The following is a 24,252-nucleotide window of genomic DNA, read 5'->3' on the forward strand; positions in this document are numbered from 1 at the left end:
GACTCAGTTTTCATACACATCATAAACTCCAGCCAAAGTGAAAAATAAAAAGAAAACCCTATATTGTTATGACATGGCTATAAATACAGACATGGAATTATAACAGTAAAATATGTTATGCAAATTGCAGTTAATTTTAAAATAGCCTAATGTGACTGCCTACAGAGTGTAGAATTATATAGTGTTGTTCAAACTCTTAGTTAAATTTTTTCCTTCCAGCCATTCCTATTACTCCAAAGTTTTAAGTTATAACAGTCATTGAAAAGGATTTATATTGCCATGTAAAAAAAAAAAACAAGTGGGCAGATCTGCAAAGCACCCTGAGTTACTTGTTTGCTTCAGGTGTATAACTAGTGATTGCTCCTTCTTCTGCACACTGAGCTTCTGGTGTCTGCTGCCTTCTGTGATGTTAGACAGAGAGATTTACATAGATGCCATTTGGCAGGATATTTTAGAGAGATTTGTTATGAGTGTTTTTCAGTGTGAGGTGTCACAAGTGGTCTAACCTCCCAGCTGGATTTCTTAGCATACGGGGCTGGCAAAACCTGCATGTGATGTGACAGCAGAGAATTAAGTTTGAAACAATACTTAAGTAAAAAGTTTGAAGAAGAAAACGAAGTCACTTTCCATCTGATGGAAATCACACTGTGTAAACAAATTCAGTGAGAGGTCAATGAATTCTGGTTAAGAAAAAAAGCCCCGTATCTTTGGACTGGCAAGAGACAGTGCCTAGGAGCCATTTAAAGAGACCTCACTATTTGTCACTGCCCTTTTCTGGCTGTGTCTCTACTCACATAACATACATCTTACAAGGAGAGTTTTCTAATTTGGAGGATATCTACCTTTTAGACGAAATGCTCCATCCTTCCCTTCACCATTACAAAAATGTCGCCAAAGCAAAGTTAATTACAGTGTATCAAGAGTTTCAAAGAAATAGGCTGGGTGGGTAGAGGGGAAGGAGCAGAAAAATAGTATGTTAAAATCTTTTTGGGAACCAGCCAGGGAGCAATGCCAACCTCTGATTGTAAAGCTAAAATATGTTTGTCTTAGGGGGTTTTCCTGTCTCCCTGTTTCTGTGTGGAGCGACAGGCCGACTTCATATGGGAAAATCCCAGTTTAGGATGAACTGGAAACTTGGCAGTCCATGGAATCACTATTGCCTCTGTCTTCACCTGCATGTCCCCGGTGGGCTCACATCCTGTTGCAGCCAACTTTTCTAGGCAAAATGGACTCTTTCCTATGTTCAATAGCCAGGTTTGGCACAGTCTATTTACACTGTTCCTTAGAGCCTGGAGCACATTTACTGATAAATATATACTTTGCCACAGCCATGGTCACCTTCCTGTGTTAAAAACAGTCTATCATATGAGGTTGGCTTGTGCAAAGGCTTTTCAACCACACGTTTGTATCCACACCTTATGCCCTGCCCAAACAAGTTTGTCACAGAATCTCTTCTGGCCACCTCTCCTGCAGCATAATGCCACTGACAGGAATTGTCTCATGCTTGTTGACCAAGTGACTGGTTGCTGGAGCTGGGCAAAAGGGAGAGACTACACTGGCTCACAATAACCAATGTATTTCCTTTATTCTGCTGTGATTTCCTACCCATTCTTACTCCCAGTCCACTCAGCAACTGTGTTTCAAAATATTCTAAATATGCCCCAAAGTTTTTATTTTACATCTTACTGGTAGAATTAACAATTCCCTGAAAATAAGCACAAATTATACAGCTGGGTACATACAGCACAGTGGTGTGTGAGTGTATTTGTTAGTAGCTGGACTAGGACTGTTTACAAGACACACTTTGTTTGATGATACAGTGTTTAAATTTGATTCTTTCCAGCATGCCCTCCAGACAGAATTGCTGCTGGATACACTACCTTCTCTCCTAATTTAGTTGAAGACACATGAGAAGTTTAAAGCCAGGGATCACAGCACAGCACCAGATGACCAGTTCAGAAAGTTCCTCTCTGTTTATTGCTAGATTTCAAATACTTGCATTGTTTTTCTCTTGCCCTTTTTGTCAAACAGTGAATACTCTGAGGTTAGATGAGGCATGATAGTTTCCAGAGTTGGTATCACTCATTCTGTGTATGCAATAAGTGGTGTATTGTGTTGATATAAACAGCTCCCAAATCTGATGCGCTAATGTTTCTTGCCTAATTTTTTCAAATGGAAGCTACTTGCCCAGTGAGTCACTGTGTGTTTTCTTCCTCCTTCAGATAATTCTTCTTGGGAACTTCCACGCCCAGATGCTCCACCACAAGAGTGGTTCTCTTTTTTCACTTCTCTGTAGGACGTCCAATTAGGACATTCTTTTGCTTCCCATCTCCCCCACCCCTACTCCTCCCAATTTCATTGCAAGTCTGCATGTATTTTCTTTTTCCATTACCAAAACCATCATTTTGCAATTCCTCAATCACAGATTTAGTGCTGGGATATATATTATGAAGACTTGTCCTGGGTTACATTTGCTCCTGCAAATACAACAGGTACTTCACATGGCAGAGATGTGTGTTTTCATTCTAGTCTTGCCCACAGCAACTTCTTCAGACTTCATGTTTTATTCAGAAGAGGGCAAATAAGCAGAAGCAGATAGGGAACTGCACTACATCTCAAAAGAGAAGAGGTTTATTATTCTTCAGTGTATTAAACCCCACATTTAAGACAGTTATCTGTTGGCTAAGAGCTGAAACTAGGGTAGTGCCTGAGATCTTTAATTTACTCCTTTGCAATTTTCTTGTTTTAATTATGTTTAAAATAAAGTAAATAGCTTCCATGGTGGCTTCTGGGACAAGTTTTCACTGAAAGGATGCAAAAGGAGCAAACAGTTGACAAGAAGAGTGACAAGACATCCAGATAATACTGTCAGGGATAACTTGCTCCATGATACTGGTTGTGTGTCATGTATAAACACACAGAAAGAAAGGATCTTCTTACTTTATAGCAAGCTTATTGTCCCTTGATGGAGGTTATTAAAATATTTTAAAAGCCATTTAGTTGTTTAAAATCTGAAGGATTTTTCTCTTCTCAATAGTGCTGGATGTAACACCAAATAAACCTCTATATTCAGAAGATGTCAAGATGGATATTTTAATTGGCACTTAAGATTAAAATCTTCTCTTATTTCCCTGATTATTCATCCATTAAATCAATAAAATTAAGTAAAACTTTTTAACAGCATTCATCTGTGACTTCAAGTCACTGTTTTGCTTTAAATTTTATTTCCTTTTTTTTTTTTAAGGAAAGTGGGTTTATTTAATTTCTTTTTTTTCTCTCAAGCATCAATGATATCATCTGCCTGACTCATCTAGGCTGCAGTACCTAGCCCTAGGCAGCTTTTCCAGGCCACCTCTCACCCAAAGCATCTTTTAGCTCCTACTCTGAGAGCAAGGCTGCCATCAGTGGCCCAGTTTGAGGCTTGACCTTCACAAGACGTTTAGTAAAATGTGGCAGGCAACCTTGACTGTCAGCCCTGAAATCAGCCTTGAAGGACGGGTTTGGCAAAAGATGAAAGTTCAGGCAAATGGTTTTTTGTATCTTCAAGTGATAAAAATATGGAATGCAGAGTAGCTACCCTGGATCCCAACCAACACCTGCGTTGAGCTGGGATATCAGTGAGGCAGGCTGTCAACAGGGCAGTACAGGCAGGTGCTGAGAGAGAAAGGGTGAGCATATCCTCTAAGTGGGAGTTTGTTTGTTGGTTTGACATTGCTTATCTACACATGCATCACCTGATACCTGCTCCCACACTTCCAGCACACCAGGGTATAGTAAACATGCAACAAACCTTTCTCTAAAAAGCAGCAGAGGGTAAAATGCTCACTGTTCCCTCCAAGCACAATGCTATCATGAATTTAGATCATATCACTGACACTGAAGAGAACAGGCTTTTAGCAGCTATGGATATAGGCAAGTCAAATGAATGCTGTGGTCTTCAGGACCTTGCATCTTCCCTGTTTCTCACCAAAGACAGACCTTAAAGCATCGCCCTTCAGCATCACTGAGTTGGCACAGGGAGTTGAGAGGTTTACACTTTCCTACCTCAGATCATGAAAACCGTGCTGCTTTGACTTGCAGCCCCCAAACTTCTGAATCATGCAAACACTTGTCAGCCAGTTGCTGCTGAAAAGACCAAGCAAAGTGCAGCTTCAGATTCAAATGCAAATGCTGCTGGAGAGCATCTGAAATAAAAACCGTGTTCAGAAGTTGAAGGTCCTTTTTTAGCCAAAAATCTTGAGCTTCCTCAAAGCAAGCATGCAAGAGGCGGCTATAGAACCAGTAGTAGATAAAACACCTGCTTTCTGCAAAGCTATCTGGAGGATCTGCATGTCCCATTAGACTAATTCTGGTGATAGAGGAAGAGGAAGGGGAGGGAGATTGCTCAGTCTGCTGCTCTCAGGGGAATCCTGCAACAGAGAGGTTGCTATATTAACCACTTCACTGTTTTGTGCCAATCTTGTTATCTGCTCTTGTTAAAACCTTTATTATTCATGGATGCAAAAATCCAATCATTAAAGCAGCATAAATATTCATACCATGTGCATTTCATTTAGCTGCTTGGCAAAACTTCTTTGGAGTACAAGAGTTTTGAGGAAATCTGGCTAATGAGACCAGAGCACAGGAAGCATGCATGAGTTTTCCTTTCCTTTTACCTGCAAATAAATGCAGAATAAGTAATCAAACAAACAACAACAAAACGGGCATGAATTCACCAGGAAGGATGATATGCACACTTGCCTTGGCTTCGGTGTAAAGGGGAATGCAAGGCCTTTTGTAATGCAATTATGTGCAAGAACCAGGATATTGTAAATCTAAAGTAGAAAGTATGATAAGCATCGCTGCATGGGTTTATCGGCTTTGCCTCACATTTAATGTCTAACCATTACAGTTGTGTATGGTCCACACTCTTTTTTAATCCTTTTTTAAGGTAGAACTGCCGTTCTTCTCTCTGCAGGTGTGCTAAATCAAAATGTAGCTGTATTCACCCCTGTGAAAGTCACTATACCTACACTCTTCAATCCTGCTTCAGCTTGAAGATCTTTTCGATGGCAGAGATAAAATAAGTTACTCCCCAAACAAATTCTAAAAACTACCATTAAAACATCGGCTACACAGAGTACTCTGTAGCTGAGGGATACCTCTCGTGAGGGCCTGGTTCATCAAAATCCTGAGCTCCCAGCTCCACATGCAGCAGCTCCAGGAGGAGCCTGCAGAGCGCAAGACATCCAAGTTATTCCTGTTTTAGAATAGCAAGGTGAGGTGTGTCATTTTGAATGCGAGTTTTCAAAACAGAGCAATGTCGGCCTGAATCAGTGGTAAATCTTTTCTTAATTTCTGCAAGCACAGACTAGAGAACACAATCAGGCACTTTCCAGGTTTTCTATTTCATGTTTTTACAAATTCCACAAATAAGCAAATCTTCTATTCACAGTTACACCAGTAACGACTTTTTGGGCTTCAAGTCTGCTGCATACTTCCCACTGCTGCTCAGCCATCTGTAACTGAATGAGCTCTTTCTTCCCCACCCCTTCTCCACCCTCATTGTAGTGAACAGAAACATTGGGATACACGCAGTGCTATGTAATGCACAGCATGCCAAGTTTCCACAGAAGCATTCACACCCAGCCAAGGACTTGATTCTTCTGACCCTCCTCAGGCAAGGAAAGCTGCTGTGGGATCACAGCTTGTCATTTGCAGTATGTAACACTCCATTTATTCCCAATACCCAAGTATAAATGGGTTGGGACTTCAGTACCACTTCAGGGTTGCCATGTTAGACCTAAAGATGCTTTGCTTCTGCTGTGTTCAGTTTCTAGACTTCTTGTTCCTTTGTTCAGATATAGGTAAAGTGGCAGAGAGGAGAGAAAAAACAAAGCCTCATAAACTTCTTGGACTAGTGGTCAATGATTAGTCAAGCAATTAGTTGAGACACCATAACTTACAGTACATGAGAACAAAAGGCACAACTGGTTCTCAACATAACAAGGATCAGAGGGATACTTATACCTTCTGTATCCTATCAATTTACTCGACCTTTCCTTTTACAAATACTATTCAGACAAAACCATCAGTATTGCGAACAGCATTTTGACTGTGGATAGATAAATGTGTTTAAATGTTAAAATTAGAAGAAAATTATATATGGAAAGCATATATTGCTAAGTGGGAAAGCCCCACAAAATAGCACTTCGGGAGAGAAGGCTTTTAACATAAGAACTGAGAGACTGGCTGTGTCCAAGAACTGTGACTCTTGAGCTTGTATATTCCGCAGGAGGTACCTTCCATCCTTCCCTGACTTCAGAGATTACAAGGTGGAGAGGCATCTAGAAATCACTCAATACTCTTGATCTTGAATGCATTATATGTATTCACAAAGTGACAGGCAAAACAGAAAATTATTCTTCTTTCTCTCCAAACACATATCTAGCTTACCACCCTGCAATTTCTCATATTTATACTCCACCTTGTGTAATCAAAGGACATGAGAACTTGCGTGAAGAACCATCATAGAAAAAATGAGTGTTTCAAGATGTGCTGGTGGCTACAAGAGTTATCTTGTGGTTTGAAGCCTTCCAAATGAAATATGACTGACAGTATTAGTCAGCTAACAGATTTATCTGGGGGGAGAGAATCAACAGAAAACCTACGTAGCACGTTTTTGCAGTATCTCTCCTTTTTGAATTTTCCTTAGAGGTTACTTTTTCATCTAACAAAGACTGCTTTAAAAGCTTCTATGTGGTCTAAGGGAAAATTTTAACAGAAATTCAAATTGGTGATATTTCAGGTTGTTGGATTAGCAGAAGTAAATCAAATGTGTTGAAAACAAACACAAATAGTCATGTATAAGAGAGTCTGCATTGCAGCCCTTACAGTGAAGACTGAGTCTTGGTTTGGGCTCTTGTGCATACACCTGTAACATAAAGTTGCATCATGTTTTAAACTAAACTTCCCAGGAAGGGCAAATGCTAACAAAAATAAGAAGGAGGCACTTTTCATTCCTGTGCTGTTAAAGCCTGTAAAAAATTTAACCATCCCAGTTGGTTACCACATCCCTAACCTGAAAAATCAAAGCTTTGTTTTAAATGAATGAAACCACTTTGGCACACAACCATATTATAGCAGTATGATACATGCCTGAATATTCCTAAGAATGCCCTCAGAGGTACTCTGTGAGCAGAAATACTCTGCAGAAGGGAAGATGAGGGAGTACAAAGGCCCATTGTGCGCACTAATGCAGAAAAATGAAATCAAATACCATTCTTAGCAAAAGCAGAGTGTCTTCTGAGCAAAGGCTATTAAGTGTGTCAGACCGCAGGATATTTTCTGGACATGGCTATTATGTTAAAACATACTGAACATGTGTCACTTATAACCCTGCCCTGGCTGTAACATCACAGCTTGAGAGGAAAAATAATCTGGTGTATCAATTCTTTGTATCAAATACTCAGACATACTTCTTTTCTCACTAAGCTGTCACTTCTCATTTTTAAGGAAGGTTATAGTAAGTTATAATTAGTATTTGCTGCCCTGTCAACTAATTAAATAGAATAAAAAGCGTTCTGTGAGTTTAATGCTAACACAGTATAATTATAGCAGTTTTGAATGCACAGTGCATGAACTACAGGTTTTGGTATGTACTCCCCACCTTTTACGACCTAAATTCTCAGGTTCAATGTATCATATGAGTAGTGAGCAGACACTGCCAAAGACAACTATTTCAGACCTGAGTATATGTCAACACAACACAGTCCTGTACTTTTTGAGAGGCCTCTACATCAGCCTCTGTGGGCAGGGTGGAAGGAAGGAAAGCTATCCAGTTTCTTGCTTCCACTTTTCTTCCCCTTCCCTTCAGGATGAACCCTTGGTCAACTTTTCCCATTCATTAGGCTTGGCTGCTCTGAGCATTTTTTGTAAAAAAAGATGGCTGATATTCCAAAGCCAGTTCCAACCTCATCTCTTTGCCAGTATGAGAGACATCTTGAGGAGAGGGGGCAGACTGCAACTGCCCTGTTTGCACAGCTCTGGGACTGATTCTGCTCTTCAAGAAGCAAGAGTTGCACCCTACAAGCACTTGTTACCCAGGGAAGGAAGATTGCTTGCGAGGCCCAGAGCAGGGCATGATGGAAAACATGTAATGCACCAGCACTTGGCTGATATAGCTCCTTACCCTCTTAAGTACGTGGAAGAGCTTTAAACACATTAAAAAGGGTGAAGGGCAGAGATCTGCTAGGATATTGGTAGTTACAGCTCTAGGTACTCAGTTGTTGTACCCATGGCGCACATTTTTCACCCTTTCCCACTCATACTCCTCTCATTGCCTGTTGTGCCCCTGGAAACATTCAAGGTCAGCTTGGATGGGGCTCTGAGAAACCTGATCTAGTGGAAGATATCCCTGCTCATTATAGGGGCATTGAACTAGAGACCTTGAAAGGTCCCTTCCAACCCCAACCATTCTATGATTCTGGGTAAGGTAGAAACTAAAAAACAGCCCACAAAATGAAAAGACAGTTAATGAAACAAAAATGTAGTCTAAAAGAACCAATTAAAATGATGAAAATCTTTAATTTTATTTAAGTATAATTGTACGGACACGTGTATATACAAATACAGATCTTATGGGGCAGGGGGTTTGGGTGGGTTTTTTTTAACATTTTCTTTTAAGTTTATATAATGTAAGCATTTCAAAAACAGCACTCAATGAATAAGTGCAAAGAAACTGCAAAGCAGGGCAGTACAAGCACAGGACCACACTGAGCTGGACTTTCATACCCAGATGCATACACAATGAGTGTCTTCAATGGGGTGTCAAGAGTAAGCATGGTAAGCGGATTTCGCACACTCATGGGTAACCTCCAACATGCCAGCATCTATTAAACTGTACAGACAATGGCAGCAAGCCTATTGTAGGGAGATTTGTCTCACATCTGAGAAGCTCGAGGGCAAATGCATGGGAAAAACTCAGTGATGCCAGACCAGAAACAGATCTGCCCATTCACAGCTCCAAATTAAAAAAGGAGGAGGGTGGGGGGAGGAGGCAGGGCAGGAAGAGGGAAGAGAAGTGTGGAGGGTTGCACATTAAAACTGGTGATTACAAAATCCAAGTGTAATGAAAAGAGGGGAAGAGTTAACACTCTAAACCTCTGAAAGTGACTGAACCATTGCACTCGTAAGGCAATGGATTAAGTTCAGTTTTGAGGGCTAGGGGTGGGAATCAACAGGTACAAATACAACCATTTTCCTTCCACAATTACAGAGGAAAGGAAACAATCTACTCAACTACTCTCAGTACCTCCCAAATTTGTTTCTAGTTCTTTTGGAACCAAGTACATACATATATCGCACATGACACTGGCAAGATCCTTTCTGGAAAAAACTACTAATGGGAACAAATCCAGAAGGAAAGCAGGAGGAAAAAAAAATACAAATTAAAAAGAAAGAAACAAACAAAATAACAGAAAAGTTGTTATATCCCCAAAGTCTTTTTAGAAACAAACATGATACAAAAGAACAAAACTAACACAGAAATCACAGGGCTCCAACATAAGACCTTTAAACACTGAGGACAAAACACTGATCATCAAAAGTCATGTTGTTCCAGGTCTTGACATTGTGAAGTCTTGCAACAGATGAACAATTTTCAAAGATGAGTCCTGTATGCTGCAGTGTCATGGCCACTTGTCTCTCAGTTCTCAGCCATGATCACACTTGATGCTTCAAAGCTCTGTCTTGTAATCAACATGTGATTTTAATATCCTGAAAGTCTATTGTTCTCACTTACAAAAGACATAAGAATCAAATTAATACTTTATTATCAAACACTATATACAACAGAGGTTGCTAATAATACAGAATTTAAAGAACATAGCTTTAAGTTTTACTTGTCTTTCCTTTGCCATCCAGGTAGGTACAGTACAAAACAATATTCTAAACTAACACGAAATGTAACCTTGTCTATTGAAGGATACACAGTATCCACTAAACTGACTGATCCCTATTTTGCCTGCTTCACATTGCAGTGCCCTTGGCAGCCAGAAGTGCAGGTCATGGGCATAAGTAACCCACCTAGGCTGGGGAGAATCTGTACCTCAGACTTGAGCTGAGGCAGATGAAGGGTAAGGGAGCAAAAATCTTAATTTTCAGCAACATCTGCATTTAGAGTATCCAGAGGTTTGCAACACAACACAAAGCCCACCATTTATGTACTTGGTATGACTGGGATTGCCTAATGCCATCAAGTATCCAACTGGCAGTGCCTGGAACGCTACTCCCAGCCATGCTGAGCAGCCTGGGGATCATCGTTTGTGTAGTCCCTCACCTACACAGCAAGGCTCTGGGACAATATGAAGGAGTGAGTTTCACCAAGAGTAACACTAGTGACAATCCTTTACTGTAGGTGAATGTACGTCTTCAACTCCAACATCATTCAGAGACAAAGGATGACTATTTCTACATCAAATTTGCATTACTGGCATGATTGCCTGCAATTGCTATAAATTATTTTAATATGGTTACACATCATGCAATATTATCTGTACTCTGGTTAATAATCCATTTGATAAGGTGCATTCTGATTAAGTTCACCTCATCCAAAGCTTTTTTAATTTCTACCTACAAGAAGTAGTGTGTGTATCAAGTATATACACATTAAAGAGAGCAAAGTACCAGACAGCCTGTAATGAGATGATGACTTCCCTCACTGTTTGGACTGTGTATCTTCATTCTGTGCACTTCACACTAAGAGCAAATTTCCTGCATTCCTCCTGTAAGTATAGGCCCTGAATTCATGAACATGTATGATATCAGGCAAGCCCAGGTCATAGCTCAGAATGCATAAAACCTCCTTTTACATCTCAAATTTATTTTCCCCTCTCCTGCCTCAACTTCTGGAAGGCTTTTCTTCATTTAAAAGTAAAAAGCTTATGAAGTGCTGTCCACTAATGGCATCACTCAATTTTGTTATGACAGACATTTTCTTCATAATTAATATAGAAAAATCTTGTTTTGCTTGAATATGCTCCATGTTTTGGTTCACATTTAACTTAATTACCACAGTTTTTGTCAGAAAAGCTCTGTTTCAGTCTGGGTCTGAAATTTCACTTATTATGCTTAGCAGTCCAAATTTCATGGCAACCTAGCCAAAAAATACCCCCAAGGCTTGCACTTCCTGGCAAATTACTTTTTACAGTTTTGTTAGCCAAGGCTCAGATTCCTTAAACAGGGTCACTCCTAATTTCACCAAACAAGACAGTCCTATTTCCTAATTGCATCAAGGGTTACTGCTTCTCTCACATGTTTAAATAGGACAAGCATATATACTCACTCTCAGCATAAAGTATATCTAAATAATGTATTTTCTATTCTAGTGGATTTTTAAAAAAATATTTTGTTAAGTCTTTGGGAGCCCATCTAGTTTATCTCCAGTTGATAAACACGTTTCCTCTACTCTTCAAACTGTACTGGAAGGGGAAAAGATAAAAAATCAACATTGAATTCATATTCCACACTTCTTTTCTTTCCCCCCACCAAACAATGCTATTAGACTGCCCTGGCTTCTTCTACATGTGATTTATTCCCATGATTTAGGAACTTACAGGAGAGACAAATCAAGAGCACACTGGAGATCCTGTGTCCCAAACATGTTTCCTCTGGCCACCGATGTCCTCTTTTAGCATGTATTAACACCCAGAGCAGCATCCAAGACCATCAGCTACTAAGTCAGTGCTGGGGAAGGTCACTTTATTCTCAAAAGTGCCTCTGCATTTCAAGAAAAAATTTTAGCACCACGGTGATTTGTTTTAAAATAAAATAATCCGGTGTGCATTATCCCCTTAAAACGAAATAACAGAGGCACTCACACCCCCAGTGAAGTTTCCTAAATCTGACCTTGCCTGCTGTGTGCTAACATTCCTAAATTCTAACTTTTTCCTCTCACCAAAGACAGCACTTCTATTTGTGAGCACAAACTTTACTGTCAAAGATGTTTCAAGACAGTCCTAAAAGAAACATCATCTTCCCCTTTCAGAAGCCTGTTCATTTAGAAACTTCTGGAGGAAATGGTGTTATATTACATTTTAACATCTCCCCTCCAGTCCTGACATGGTGACACAATGCCTTGCATGACCATCTTACAGTGCTGAATGAGAAGGCATAAATATTGTATCACAGAGAAAGACTCTCCCAGGTTTTCACTCACTTTCCTCATTCCTTACTGACTGCATCTGCCACTACACTTCCTCGTCCACATATGGATGACACAGTGAGCTAACAGAGGTGACTTCTTAAAGGAGAATGCAGAGGAAAATAAGAATCACTAGTGTCACTATTATAGTTTGGCATTTTCATTTGGAGTCCTTTTATTTATATGGAGGGGTTAAGAAAGTCACAGGGTAGGTAGGGGTGGGTGCTGAAGCTAGTTATCCCCTTCAAATTTTTGCTGAGTTCAGGCTAAAAGGGAGAAGAAAAGGGAAAAATAACAATTTGACATCTGCAAAAACAATAAAGTCCCTTTCCTGGGATGAGCATTTAGGTGGATCTTTGATGTTCCAAGACCCTGATATTTTCTGTGACAGGTTGCTGGAGCATACTGTGCTATAATATCAAAAGCACTGCCAGGAGGAACAATAGAGTTGCCAAAAGCCGACTGGGTATCCTTGGTGTCTGTGCCGCGTTCTCGCCACGGGAAGGCTCGGCTGACTCATGTACGGTATCATCTGTTCAAACAGAAAGCATACATTCCAATGAGATTTTGCATCCTTAATAAACTCTCACTGAGCCGACAACTGTAAGTAGATTTCAGTGCCTTTACGAAATAGGGCAATGAACCTTGTGCTGTCATTGACTTTCACAAGCGTGTAATACCTCATTATGTAACCAACTTGGGGCCAAGTCCTGCATTTCTTACTGGCAAAATTCCCATTGAAGACCAGAGGAGCAGGAAGTAAGTCTGATTTCAGCAGATTGAGGAATGAAAGATTCCTCTTCCATTAAAACATTGTGGCTCTAACTTGGGATGTCACATTGGATAGCAACATCAGTTGGGAGGCAGCTAAATAAAAACATCTGATTTTCAAAAGTGTTGCATATTCCCAGAATTAATTTTGCAGTTAATCCCCTTATTCAGCTACAGATTTTGGCTCCAGAATTTGAAATGACAGCCTGTAAGACCAAGCATAGGCCCCCCTTCCAAGCAAAAAATGTCCACTGAAGTATGCTGCATCTGGGGACGAGCAGGAGATGTAAGATCATTCCTTCTTTCTCGAAACAAAATTTTAAAGGCTAACACATGACAATCGCCAATTTTATAGAATACGTACTCAATCTGGAAAACCTCACTACCTTTTATGGTACACAAAATAAAGATTTACATATATGCTGCTAGAACTAATGAAAAAAGAACCAGCTGAGTTAGGAAAACATGCTTATGCATTAGAGGCAGAAGAAAACACAGTAGCAAGTATTAAATATATGATACATAATAAAGCTCTGTTTAGTTTTTGTAAAGTTAAGATCAGCCTAAAAGCCACAGCTTGTAAAATAGAAAAGGTAGGTGAAGTCAAAATCAACGTTGGTGTTGTTATAGCTGTGGCATTTTTCTCTGCAAAGCTCTCCATATCCTCCATATCCAAAGCTATCTAATTTAGCTATTCAAAAAGCAATCAGTCTGAGGTTTGCCATAAAAAGTCAGTGCTTGTTTTTTGTTACTAAATGAAAGAAAAAAGCTAAACCTTTTTAGGAAGTGTGAAGTGACCTCAAAATATATTTGTAAGTTTATTTTAGAATGCCTAAGTTTCCAGCAAAATTAATAGTATCTCACCTACTTATGCATAAGCTCCCCATTTTATAAGAGATGTCAATGTGTCTATGATGTTTTTGTCTCATAGTTCCCATCTTAAAAAATTGCACTGCCGTGATTACACTGGGTGAGACCTCAGCAGTTCCAGCTGGAGGCACTAAGGGGAGCAGGAGTCAGGACACTGGGATCACCATGCTGCTTTGTCACGGAGCCTTTCGTGTTACTTGGCTACAAGCAAGCTCCTTCTTTTACACACCCTTGACATCTAGCACAAAATCAGTGGAGCACTTAGCATAATTTGGGTTAATAGGCTCTTCAGCCCCAGCTCACTTACACAGCAAGATGCACAGTAAACTGAATTAGCAATTTATCACATGTACTTTCTCCAGCACTAATTGATGTTATAATCACATAAGGCTTATCAACAAGTTTCGCTGCTGCTCAAGACAAAAGTACGAAAAGCAAGCACTGATTAACTCTAAATATGTTCATGTTTGTAAGAAAGGGACATCTCTTCTTAGTGGTGCCAAGCAATAGCTTAAGAGGCAGAGGGCAGAAACTGACGCACAGGAAGTTACACCTGAAGAGGTGGGTGTGGGTGTGGGTGACTATGCACTGGAACAGATTGTCCAAAGAGGGTGTGGAGTCTTCCTCACTGGAGATACTCACAAGCCATTTGGACATAATGGAATAATATGGGGACCTGCTTGGGAACTGAGGTTGGATTAGATGACCTCCAGTGGTCCCTTCCAACCTTACCCATTCTGTGATTCTGTGGCATCAGTGAGAAAGTCTGGCTGGAATGGCTTAAGTTGCAGCTCCATACCGTGCATGGAAAGGAGACCCTCCCAGGCATATTGGGCCCAAACAAGGCCCTAGTATTTTTCCTACAGAATTATTCCAAAGGAATCTAAAAATATAGTGAATGCTGGCTTCTGAAAAGTGCTGCTTTCACTGGTCATCAATACCAAAAGTTGCTTCACATTTCACTTCTGAGTTACAGTCTTGTACTTTGGTGACACTGCAATGAGAATACAGTACTTCACAAAAGCTTGCTTCTGAAGTAAAACATATTTAAGAAGTAACAGGGAAAAAATACCCCTATGTTAATTGTCTGTTCTATCTCCTTTCATATAAAGTTAGCTCTTCCCAATTTAGAAACATTTACTCACTGCTGATGAACTAAAACTACAGAGGAGAATGATGTGTATCACCTTCTATCTCTAGAATTGCAAGTAAGTCTGAATCTCCAACACTGAATGTCAACAATTTTGGCCTAATTACCTCAATAAGTCAGCACTAAAACACAATAGGGCAGAACCAGTCTGTAGCAGCAATAAATCCTCATTCTCTCTGACTATCAGATACTGCAACAACTGGAACACTGGCTACTGCTGAAAAACTCAATGAAAAAGCACTAAGCTAAAAAGATTACTTCTCTTAAATGAAAAATATGGAGATATTCTATTATGCCATTTTTATAAAGCCATTCTTCACAGAAGAATAAATTTCCATTTAACATTAAGGGATTCCTTTTGAGCAATCACCTGGGTTTTCTCTCAATGCTGTCACAAGGTTTCTGCACTCATATATTAGAACACATGATTCATCTGCAGTTATGGAAATCCCTTTACAAATATGATTTTCCTTGGAGGTGCAGAGTCATAACTGCAGTTTTAAGGCTTGAAGAAAAGTTCATTTGAAACTTTGAAGACAAGTGATGAAGAAGAAAAGATTCCTGAGTAAAATCCAGAAAGTAACTACTAAAACTGGGAATACCAGCAATATAGGAAAAATTATTTTGACAGCCATGAATTTTTCAGATCACACAGCCTAACATGACATGCTTCAGGTATAACTTTCAGATATGCACAGCTGCAATTTTTGTTTAAGGACTTTTTGGTTTTTATTATTAAGAAGAAAGAGACAGGGAGGAATAAGAATAGAGCAAATTACTTCCACTACTTCTGAGAGTGAAATCATTGTAGATCTCTACAAATTTCTGAACAATACCAGTGAAATTACACGGGTCCAAAAATCACACAGATGGTGATTTTTACAAGAAAGATGACAGTGAGTAATCTGCTGAACATGACCCTCCTGCCTTCCGATTCTTCTGTCTACTGTGGAAGAAGACTGTGGCAGGCTAGGGGAGAGCACAGAAGCAGAAGATGCTTGTCAGAGACATGTAAATTAGTACATGACACAGAACACATGCAACAAGATCCACCAAGGCAGCAGCAGCCCTAACAGGCCAATGACAGAGAAATGTGACAGCAGTTGGCACATCTCAGAGTGACTGATTATCTAATGGTCACTGACCCAATTAATAATACAAATATACATTGATGTCAGGAGTGGGAATTTTGTGGTACCAAACCTTCTCATCAAAGTTATTATTTCCTCCTGGTAAGACAAACAGTATTTCATCTCAGACTGCAGGATGCTCTTTGTTTGATTTTGGTTTCCTGGTCTGCCTGGTGCTTTCTAATGATGTGCTTTTGTGATGATGTTAGCTAGTTATAGCCATTCAGTGGGAAGTGAGCAGCAGTGCTGAAACAAAAACTTAAGAAGTTTACTAAAATGAGGCATGTATTACTCAGATGATCTCTTTTGCAAACAGTATCAGACACTTTAATTAGACCATGTTCACCAAATCACAAATGTAAAAAGGTGCAGAGAGTTTCAAATTCATAGGTAGAGACAGTGAGAGAACATCCGAGTGTCTTCTGTAGAAGAGTGCTGTTAATAAATTTATAAATATAGCCAATGTAAGTGCACTATCCTTGCATTTAGATTTACTTAGAGAACATCTTTGATTTTCAGACTCCAAATTTTTAGGAAAGATCTGAAAATTATTTTAAAGAAAAAGAATAAATTCTACTGTTTATCCATAAGTAAACCATTTAAATCAGCTAAATTGTAAAAGCTTTATAATACTTATGTATAACTAGTGAATTTTAATTAAAGGATCTGCATACAACAAAGAGCAAAAACTAATGTTATTTCATATACAAAGAGAATCTTGCTTCATATTCAAATAGCATAAGAGAAAAAAATCTTGGTAATCTGTTCTTTGGGGTATGTACTAAACGATATGTGTGCAATATTTTCTGACATGTTTTGTTTATTTAACTGTTAATTTTAATTATTGAGGCTTTAATACAACATGTGAGCAGTGCGTAGGTACACATAAAATGAACATGTATACCACTACTGCAAATACTTTTGCTACATACCTACCTAATTTTAACTTAAGTTGTTCAGGTTATTCCTACCCCTAGAATTATATACACTTCTATCAGTCACAAGCTTGACAACAGCCACACAAACAATACACATGCACTTTCCACACAGAGACACGTTAGTTTGATTGATGGTGGAGGTTAATGTAAGTTTGCCCTGGGCAGATGAGGGGCCTCCTCATTCCTAAGGCAGTGCTTTGCAAGAAAAGCCCCCCAAAACTTCAGTTTGTTTCAATAAAGTAGAAGAGAAATTTGTATTTATGCATTTATCTATATATCAGTGTTTGTAAGTGTGTGTAGATGTACATAGGTAAAATAATACTTTGCCTAACCAAGTATACACACAACTATATATAATTTTAAAGGACTAGTTTCTTTTTAAGCATAAACTCAGTTAGTTGCATACCTGTATCATGCAGTGGCATTAAACAAGTGGTGGTCCTCTTTTTCTGAATGTCTTTTTGAAACCACATAATACATGAAGTATGCCCACTGATCTTATTTCTAAATCTTTGGGTCCAGTTAGTAAATAGAGTGTGTTGCCAGCATTCTGGGTGCTTGCCTTGGATGGGCCAGTGGCTTCAGGATACTGGTGGAAATTTTACATTGGCACACAGCATATTTCACTAAACCATGTCACCCCAAAAAAACAAATAAAGCAACATATTTACTTCCCTGCATTAAATAAGGATACAGGAAATATACCAAAAGCTGTATTAGCACTGCTAGAAATGTGCAAAAGCAGAGCAGTTGTACCATGCAAAGCATGCAGAGAGAAGAGGAAAAAAAGTACTGAAGCACCAGAGGGATACACGCATTTGTTAAAAGAGATTCTCTAAGCATACTAACCTGCTGGTTCTAATGAATTTTCTACTTTGTCGTTAACATCGAAAACACGATCATGAACACCTATAGTTTTCATACAGCTGTCTATAACAAAAATAGAGATAACAGCCAAATATGTTAGTGAAACACCCTTACACTCCCCAATTTCCTTTTTTCCTCTCTTTTTTTCTCTCTATTTACTATATATAATTAAGCATATTCATATTTTAAATTCTGTGGCACTTGTCCAAATGCCAGGATAAGTCTTCCATTTGTACACAGTTCAAGAAACAACAAGTTAGCAACTGCCAAGTAATTAAAACAAAGTTTTATGAAAAATGATAAGAAAATACGATGAGAATCATAACATAAACATTGCTGTATGTACAGAACAGATACAAGATTTAACAGTAAATAAAAAAATCTGCTGTTTACTAGACCACATGGTAAAGCATGCACTAGAAAGGCACCCTTGAAAGCTTAATCTGAAGAACTTACTTGCTGGTCGCACAAAGACCTTAAGCTTTAGGCAGGATCTCCTTCCATTATCCGGGATCGCAGAAGCTGTAAAATGAAGAAAAAGGAAAAATAAGTGGAAGAGTAAGAGACTGAAAATCCAAAATACCTTTTGTGCTAAAATAAAATGTTCTTTATCTTCCCTTCATTTGAAAGGCTAGACACACTTCAATCCCTGAACATAAGGAACATAAGTGGACAAAGTAGCTTGCTTATCCAAAAGCATATAATAACTGCAGATTTTATTCAAACTAATTTATTTATTATTTTACATAGAAGAAGTGAAGCACATGCCATTTTCTATATTTCATTATCTCCTTTCACCTTTCCACACCTTTTTCTTGAACATTCGTTTAATATGGTTTTTGCTATAATGCATGTGTCCATACCAAAAAAAATAACACTTCAGAATATAGAATACTCAGAGAAAAGCTAGCCTTGAAACACTATGCCATAGATTTCAACAACCCAAAAAGAGATGAAAAAACAAAATTACACCAAAGATGACAGTGGTAAAAATGGAACTATGTATATACTTCCAGAAAAGTAGAAATATACACCATTAAATTTTACAGCAAACTCAGTCTCCATATGTGTCTGTCTTTGTTGAGAAAATATTTATCTCATTTCAGTAAAAACATGATTCCCCATGTTATACAACTAAAAAAACCAAAATCAGTTTATTCCTTCTTTCTGCCCTCCCTCATTATTTCCCATTCAAAGTATTTAATTTTTAAGAGTACTTACTGTCTTAGGAGGAAAAAAGTAAGTGGAAATATGTCTAGCCCTAATGCAAAAGGTCACCCACAAAGGTCTAGTGGCAGCACCTACTTATTTTCCAGAAAAAAGTGCTGTTGTGAAAACTTCCTTTCTATAACCTTTCTTGCCTCAAAATACAAGATAACAGGGAAATATGCCTGCCTGTCACCACAGACTAGTATCCCTTGAGCATTGTCTGCCAATATTTACACACTGGTAAGTTTACTCAATATCTGCAATTCTGAGATTGTACATTGGCCCACAATTCACCATACACAACCAAGCAACTTGACTTGGGCATGAAGATTTTCACTTGTGAAAGATCATTCACATTTTTTTTCTTGAAAGCTCCTCAAGAGATATTGCTAAAAATATTACCTGAAGCACTGCAGAGTAGTTTTTATTTCATTGCATTCAAAATCTATGTATTAGGGCAGAATGAGTTGCATTTTACATTAAATTGCCACTACTGCAAAAGATGACTGCACTGACAAGATGTTAGCTTCTTCTGCTTATCTTCGTTTCATTCATTTTTATAAATTCTGTCCCTGTGTGTGACAAACAACTAAAGTGATTTATACACAGACATATGAATCTTCATGTTAAGCTCACACATGAATGGCTCCTCAATTAAATTAAAATAAATTTCCTAAATCTTCAATTATGTTCTTGTTGGGCAGGCATCAGATTTTTCCTAGAACTTACCAAGAAGAACTAGCAAATTCAGTAGAAACACAAAAAAAGGAACAAAGAATCTAATACAGCTCATGTTGTGATTTTGCATCTTGAAAGTCCTTGAAAAATTGTTCTCTTTTAGTCCTTCTTTACTCAAAAGACAAAAGTATGTAGGAAAGATGCTCTCCCTCCACAAGGCCAAGCAGTTAAGAGTTAACACCTGGTTTGACTGTAGCATCTTACTAAGTCAGAAAATTTCCCTCTATTGACATTTACAGTAACTGGAATATTCTTTAGGGCACAATATTTGCACTTTGTGGCTATCTTCAGAAAACTGTGTCCTTTTGGTGGCCCTCATGGAATATATGCAACTGGCTAAATGCTTTGTTAAGACTAAACAGGCAGTTGGTAAATTTCTCAAAAGATAAGAATCCTATAGTCATTACCAAATTACTAGGATAGAGGTGAAAATCACATTTGCAAGATCAGACAAAACTGAATCCCAACAGTAAATTTATCACTGACTTTTTTTTCTGCCCAGAAATTATTTCAGAAGTGCATTATGGCACACATTTATTTAAAGGCAAGATTTTGCTTTGATGCTTGCTTGCTCTTGCTTATGTCGTTAAAATAAGCATGTTTTGTTTATTTAAACTGCTGTTTATTAGAATACTCTGTTAGTCAGTGACTAACTAGAATACCACTGAGTAGCTAGGATAGCTAGGAGCTAAAAATATCCCATTTGGAAACAAAATCTAGTCTTTCTGGAAAAATAGAAAATTAATGCTTTGTACTCTAAAGTTCATATGTGCACATAATATTTGGACACACTTAGAAGCAAGTAACAGCTAGTGATTTGCCATATTCTTTGGAAGAAAAATATTAAAATCCATTCACTATTGAAATATTTTCCACCAGTCTTTAAACTGGCTTGCAACTGTAGTGTATATAATGAAGAATTGTCCTATTGCAACCATAACAGTTGCACTTAAATCATCATTCCAGAAACTGACACCATTTTAGTGAGAAATATGAAAAAGTGCTTTTATTCTTTCCAGAGATATTATGTATTGTCAATGTTTGCCATAAACTCAGAAAGATTCCTCTTTAATCAGTGTTTTACACCTTCAGAAGGAATAATAATGACTACCAAAAAAAATCAAGTATCATTTTTCAGCACTTCCATCTTCCTTAACAACCATGACCATGGTGGTGAAGAGATACATTGCAACCTCTTTGCCTTCCTGAGAAACTAAGTGCTGTTTGCCAAGATGCATGACTGCAATCAATTTTTTTCTTCCTTTCTTTTTCTTCCTCCCTCCCTCCTCTTCCTTTCTCCTTTTCATCTTAAAACAAAAAATATACACCAATGGCAGTTTTTGTTTTGAGACCAGATGTATCACCCATTGGAAAGAGGCAGGAAAGGAGAAAGAGAACTGCCCCTTGTCAACTGGGATCTGTGAAAGCTGCTTCTCAGGTAAACCATTGCTGTTGTTACTCTATTCCACTGAAATTAGCTACAGTATAAGAAAATATGTCCTTTCTATGTGGTAAAACGAGAAATTTCACTTTCCTTCCTGAACAAAATCAGGTTAGTCCCTAAGGCTTTACTATAAGGCTTTTATATTTGCCCATTTTAAAGGTGATATTAGCCATAAAATAGAAGCCAGTTCTGAGAGCAGGAAGACTCTGGTGCTAATGGAACCTGTCCCAAGTAACACTTTCGATTTCAAAAGCTAGAATTCCCAAGGGGAAAAAAAGGCAATTGAATCCTTGCTGCAAAACAAAAAAGAAACCTTTGAAAAAACTACCTTATTTGGAGCAATATAGGTGATATCCACTTGTTTTATCATGTATGATATTAGACTACAAAAGATCTTACTGGTTTAGTTTCTGTCAGGAAGCATCACAATTGAAAACTGAAGAGGAGCTCTGAAGTGTTGCAAGTTCCTACACATCATTACGATTCCTATGATACTTTCCACCTCCCCTGCCCTACCTCACCTTTACCAGCAACTTCATGAAAATCTCTTGGATCTCTCTCTTAAAAAAAATGTTTCAGACTTCATGGTTACACAAGGACTTGGGGTGAGAAGAAAGTGAGCACAAAGACATGTAGTTAGAGAAAAGTGAACACTAAAATCCCCCTGAAATCACATGATACATGAAAACATCTCAATGATTATAAAAATAACCAGTTTGGTCTCTTCATTATTTTTTTAAATAGGAAAATTCCACAATTGAGGAGAAATTGAAGTCATGAGCTCTGTATTATTCTGAAGAAAATTCCATCTACATTAGTTGAACTAGGAAAAAAAACACAATGAACTACTGCACACAGGACTAGGTCCAAGCTGGATCCAAAAATGGCCTATAAAGACAAATCAGATGGGAAAATTTCTCATCTCTGAACCACTTCTGGTTACCATTTTTATATCCTGTAAGGAAAGGAAAGAGATGAAAATTATTCTCTCCTCATCTAGAGCCAAACCATAAATATTTCAGTATTTGCTAGCTACATTTAAATATAAAAAAAATTATACAACTCCCTGTCCCTCATCTCACTCCTAAGTAGTTCTCGGCTAGAAAACACATGGTACATTATTAATAGATAAGATATAAATAACAGGTTAGGTCCTTCCTCAGCCTGGTAACAATTAGCAGAGTTATTCAATGACTGCAGAAAGCTGCAGATAGAGAACAAAAAAGTAACATATACAGAAAACAGTTAGCCAGTTCAATTTACTACCATAAATCCCAAAAACTCATTAAAGGAATCATCAAGATATGGACCAATTAGCATATAAAATAAGCTAATTAAAATGTAAATGTAGAAAAATAAATAAATTAAAATTTTGAAAGTAACTTGGTTATCAGGACCTGCTATTGATGTGACAAAAGCTGTAATTATTTGCGTTCCGAAGAGAGGCAGCAGTTTGGCTGGCAAATACCTGAAGCTAAGTTTCTAACCTAAAAGGAAGTTATCAGAATGTCACATTTAAAGTGTTTCAACCATCCTATTTACTGATATTTACATGTCGTTACCTCTGCTCACCTCCTCACTCATTCTTAACTTTCTAATTACAGGCTTTCACTTTTCCCTAAAATGCTAGTCCTGATATAGAGAAAAAAGGGAATCACAAATGCAGTTCAAATCCTCCTTTAGCACTACAATGACATTTAACATTCATGGCACAAGCCACTGTGGGCCTTATTAGACAGGGAAACTGGTTCAGTTGGAAATATCATTCCATTAATCTAAGGCACTCCGAGACCACTTTTGTTTAGAATGGGGGGACACCAGTAAAGAGCATCCTTCCTGCATGCAGAAACACAACACCCTCACTGTGCCTCTGCAGATACTCTGCAGATGGCAATTCTCTTACTATTTTGTATTTCAATTTCTATTACCAGTTCACTTGGAGTATTCTCTGAAGGATTATAAACCACAGTTTGTGAAACACAGGAGACAAGTCTGTTCTGATTGCATTTTTGAAAAACCTGATGAATGTTTTGTTCTGCTTTCTGCTAGGAAGTCCAGCAACAGGGTCTCCTCAAAGGCAAGAACTGAGAAATAATGATGAGATCTCACCTCAATTCATTGCAGATGTATTACTACCAGCACTCTCTTTTACACAAACTCTGGCACTGATAAGTGCTTCCCAGCCACAACCACTGAACATGGTCTTGGTATTGAAGTATTGTTTCAGACTGGGAAGCCAATAGAGGATTAATTCTGAACTTCCCAGCACAATAAATCAAGATGCCACATGTATACACCTTAAGTAAACACACTAACACTGCCCAGTCAAAAGGGTTGCACGTATAACTTCTGTAATCACCTGGAGAAACACCTCAAAGAGAGAATCTGCAGTAACCCACTACACAGCATGCTGGGTGTTGTAGATTGGAAACTTACGTTTACACAGTCCTTGCACTCTCTTAGGCCTGTAAGTTACAGACAATCTCTTCAGGAGAAAATATTTATAGCTGTGATTTGCCTCTAGCACTTTTAGGCACAATAGCACTCCCATTAGTCAAATCCAATACCCAGATAACCTTATGCAGCCTGCAAATCGTAACTCCACCAACCTGAAGTATGTTAACATCCAGTATCCTGTGTCAGCTACAGAGCTTTAGAAAGTTTTACTTTTAAGAAGAGTCATCCGCTTCTTTCTTTGTACAGAAATGAGTATGTGTGAGAGCATTAAAAATGCAGTTTTCCATTACGTTTGCCACAGGCAATATTTCTCAATTTGTGCAAGTCAGAAGCAAAAAATAGCCTATTAGTTGTTAGAAGAACTCAGCCTTTCCCCTGTAGGTTTTCATGTGATTTACCAGACAACACAAATGTATGCAAATTAGCCAGGTAAATGCAGAATTAGTTATTAATATTCTTCTCACAGTTTAGATTGAAAAAAAGTTACAAATTTGCAT

The 24,252-nt window shown here is 38.3% G+C and overlaps 1 protein-coding gene across 2 annotated transcripts in view; it reads right to left on the reverse strand.

Annotated features, from left to right (window-relative positions):
• Positions 1-12,578: 12,578 nt before the first annotated feature.
• Positions 12,579-24,252, reverse strand: part of EFNA5 (ephrin A5) — a gene marked incomplete at both ends in the record, with an annotated part of 204,136 nt that continues 192,462 nt past the window's right edge. The window contains 3 exons of one of the 2 annotated variants that reach the window (XM_082300873.1): positions 12,579-12,713; positions 17,890-17,970; positions 18,364-18,429. In XM_082300873.1, the coding sequence (XP_082156999.1) occupies positions 12,592-12,713; positions 17,890-17,970; positions 18,364-18,429 (269 nt within the window). The remainder of the gene's footprint in view (positions 12,714-17,889; positions 17,971-18,363; positions 18,430-24,252) is intronic. The other variant, XM_082300874.1, reaches the window with a different exon arrangement.

The sequence above is a fragment of the Coloeus monedula genome (assembly GCF_965178545.1).
Source record: "Coloeus monedula genome assembly, chromosome: Z".
In the NCBI taxonomy this organism is placed as follows: Eukaryota; Metazoa; Chordata; class Aves; order Passeriformes; family Corvidae; genus Coloeus; species Coloeus monedula.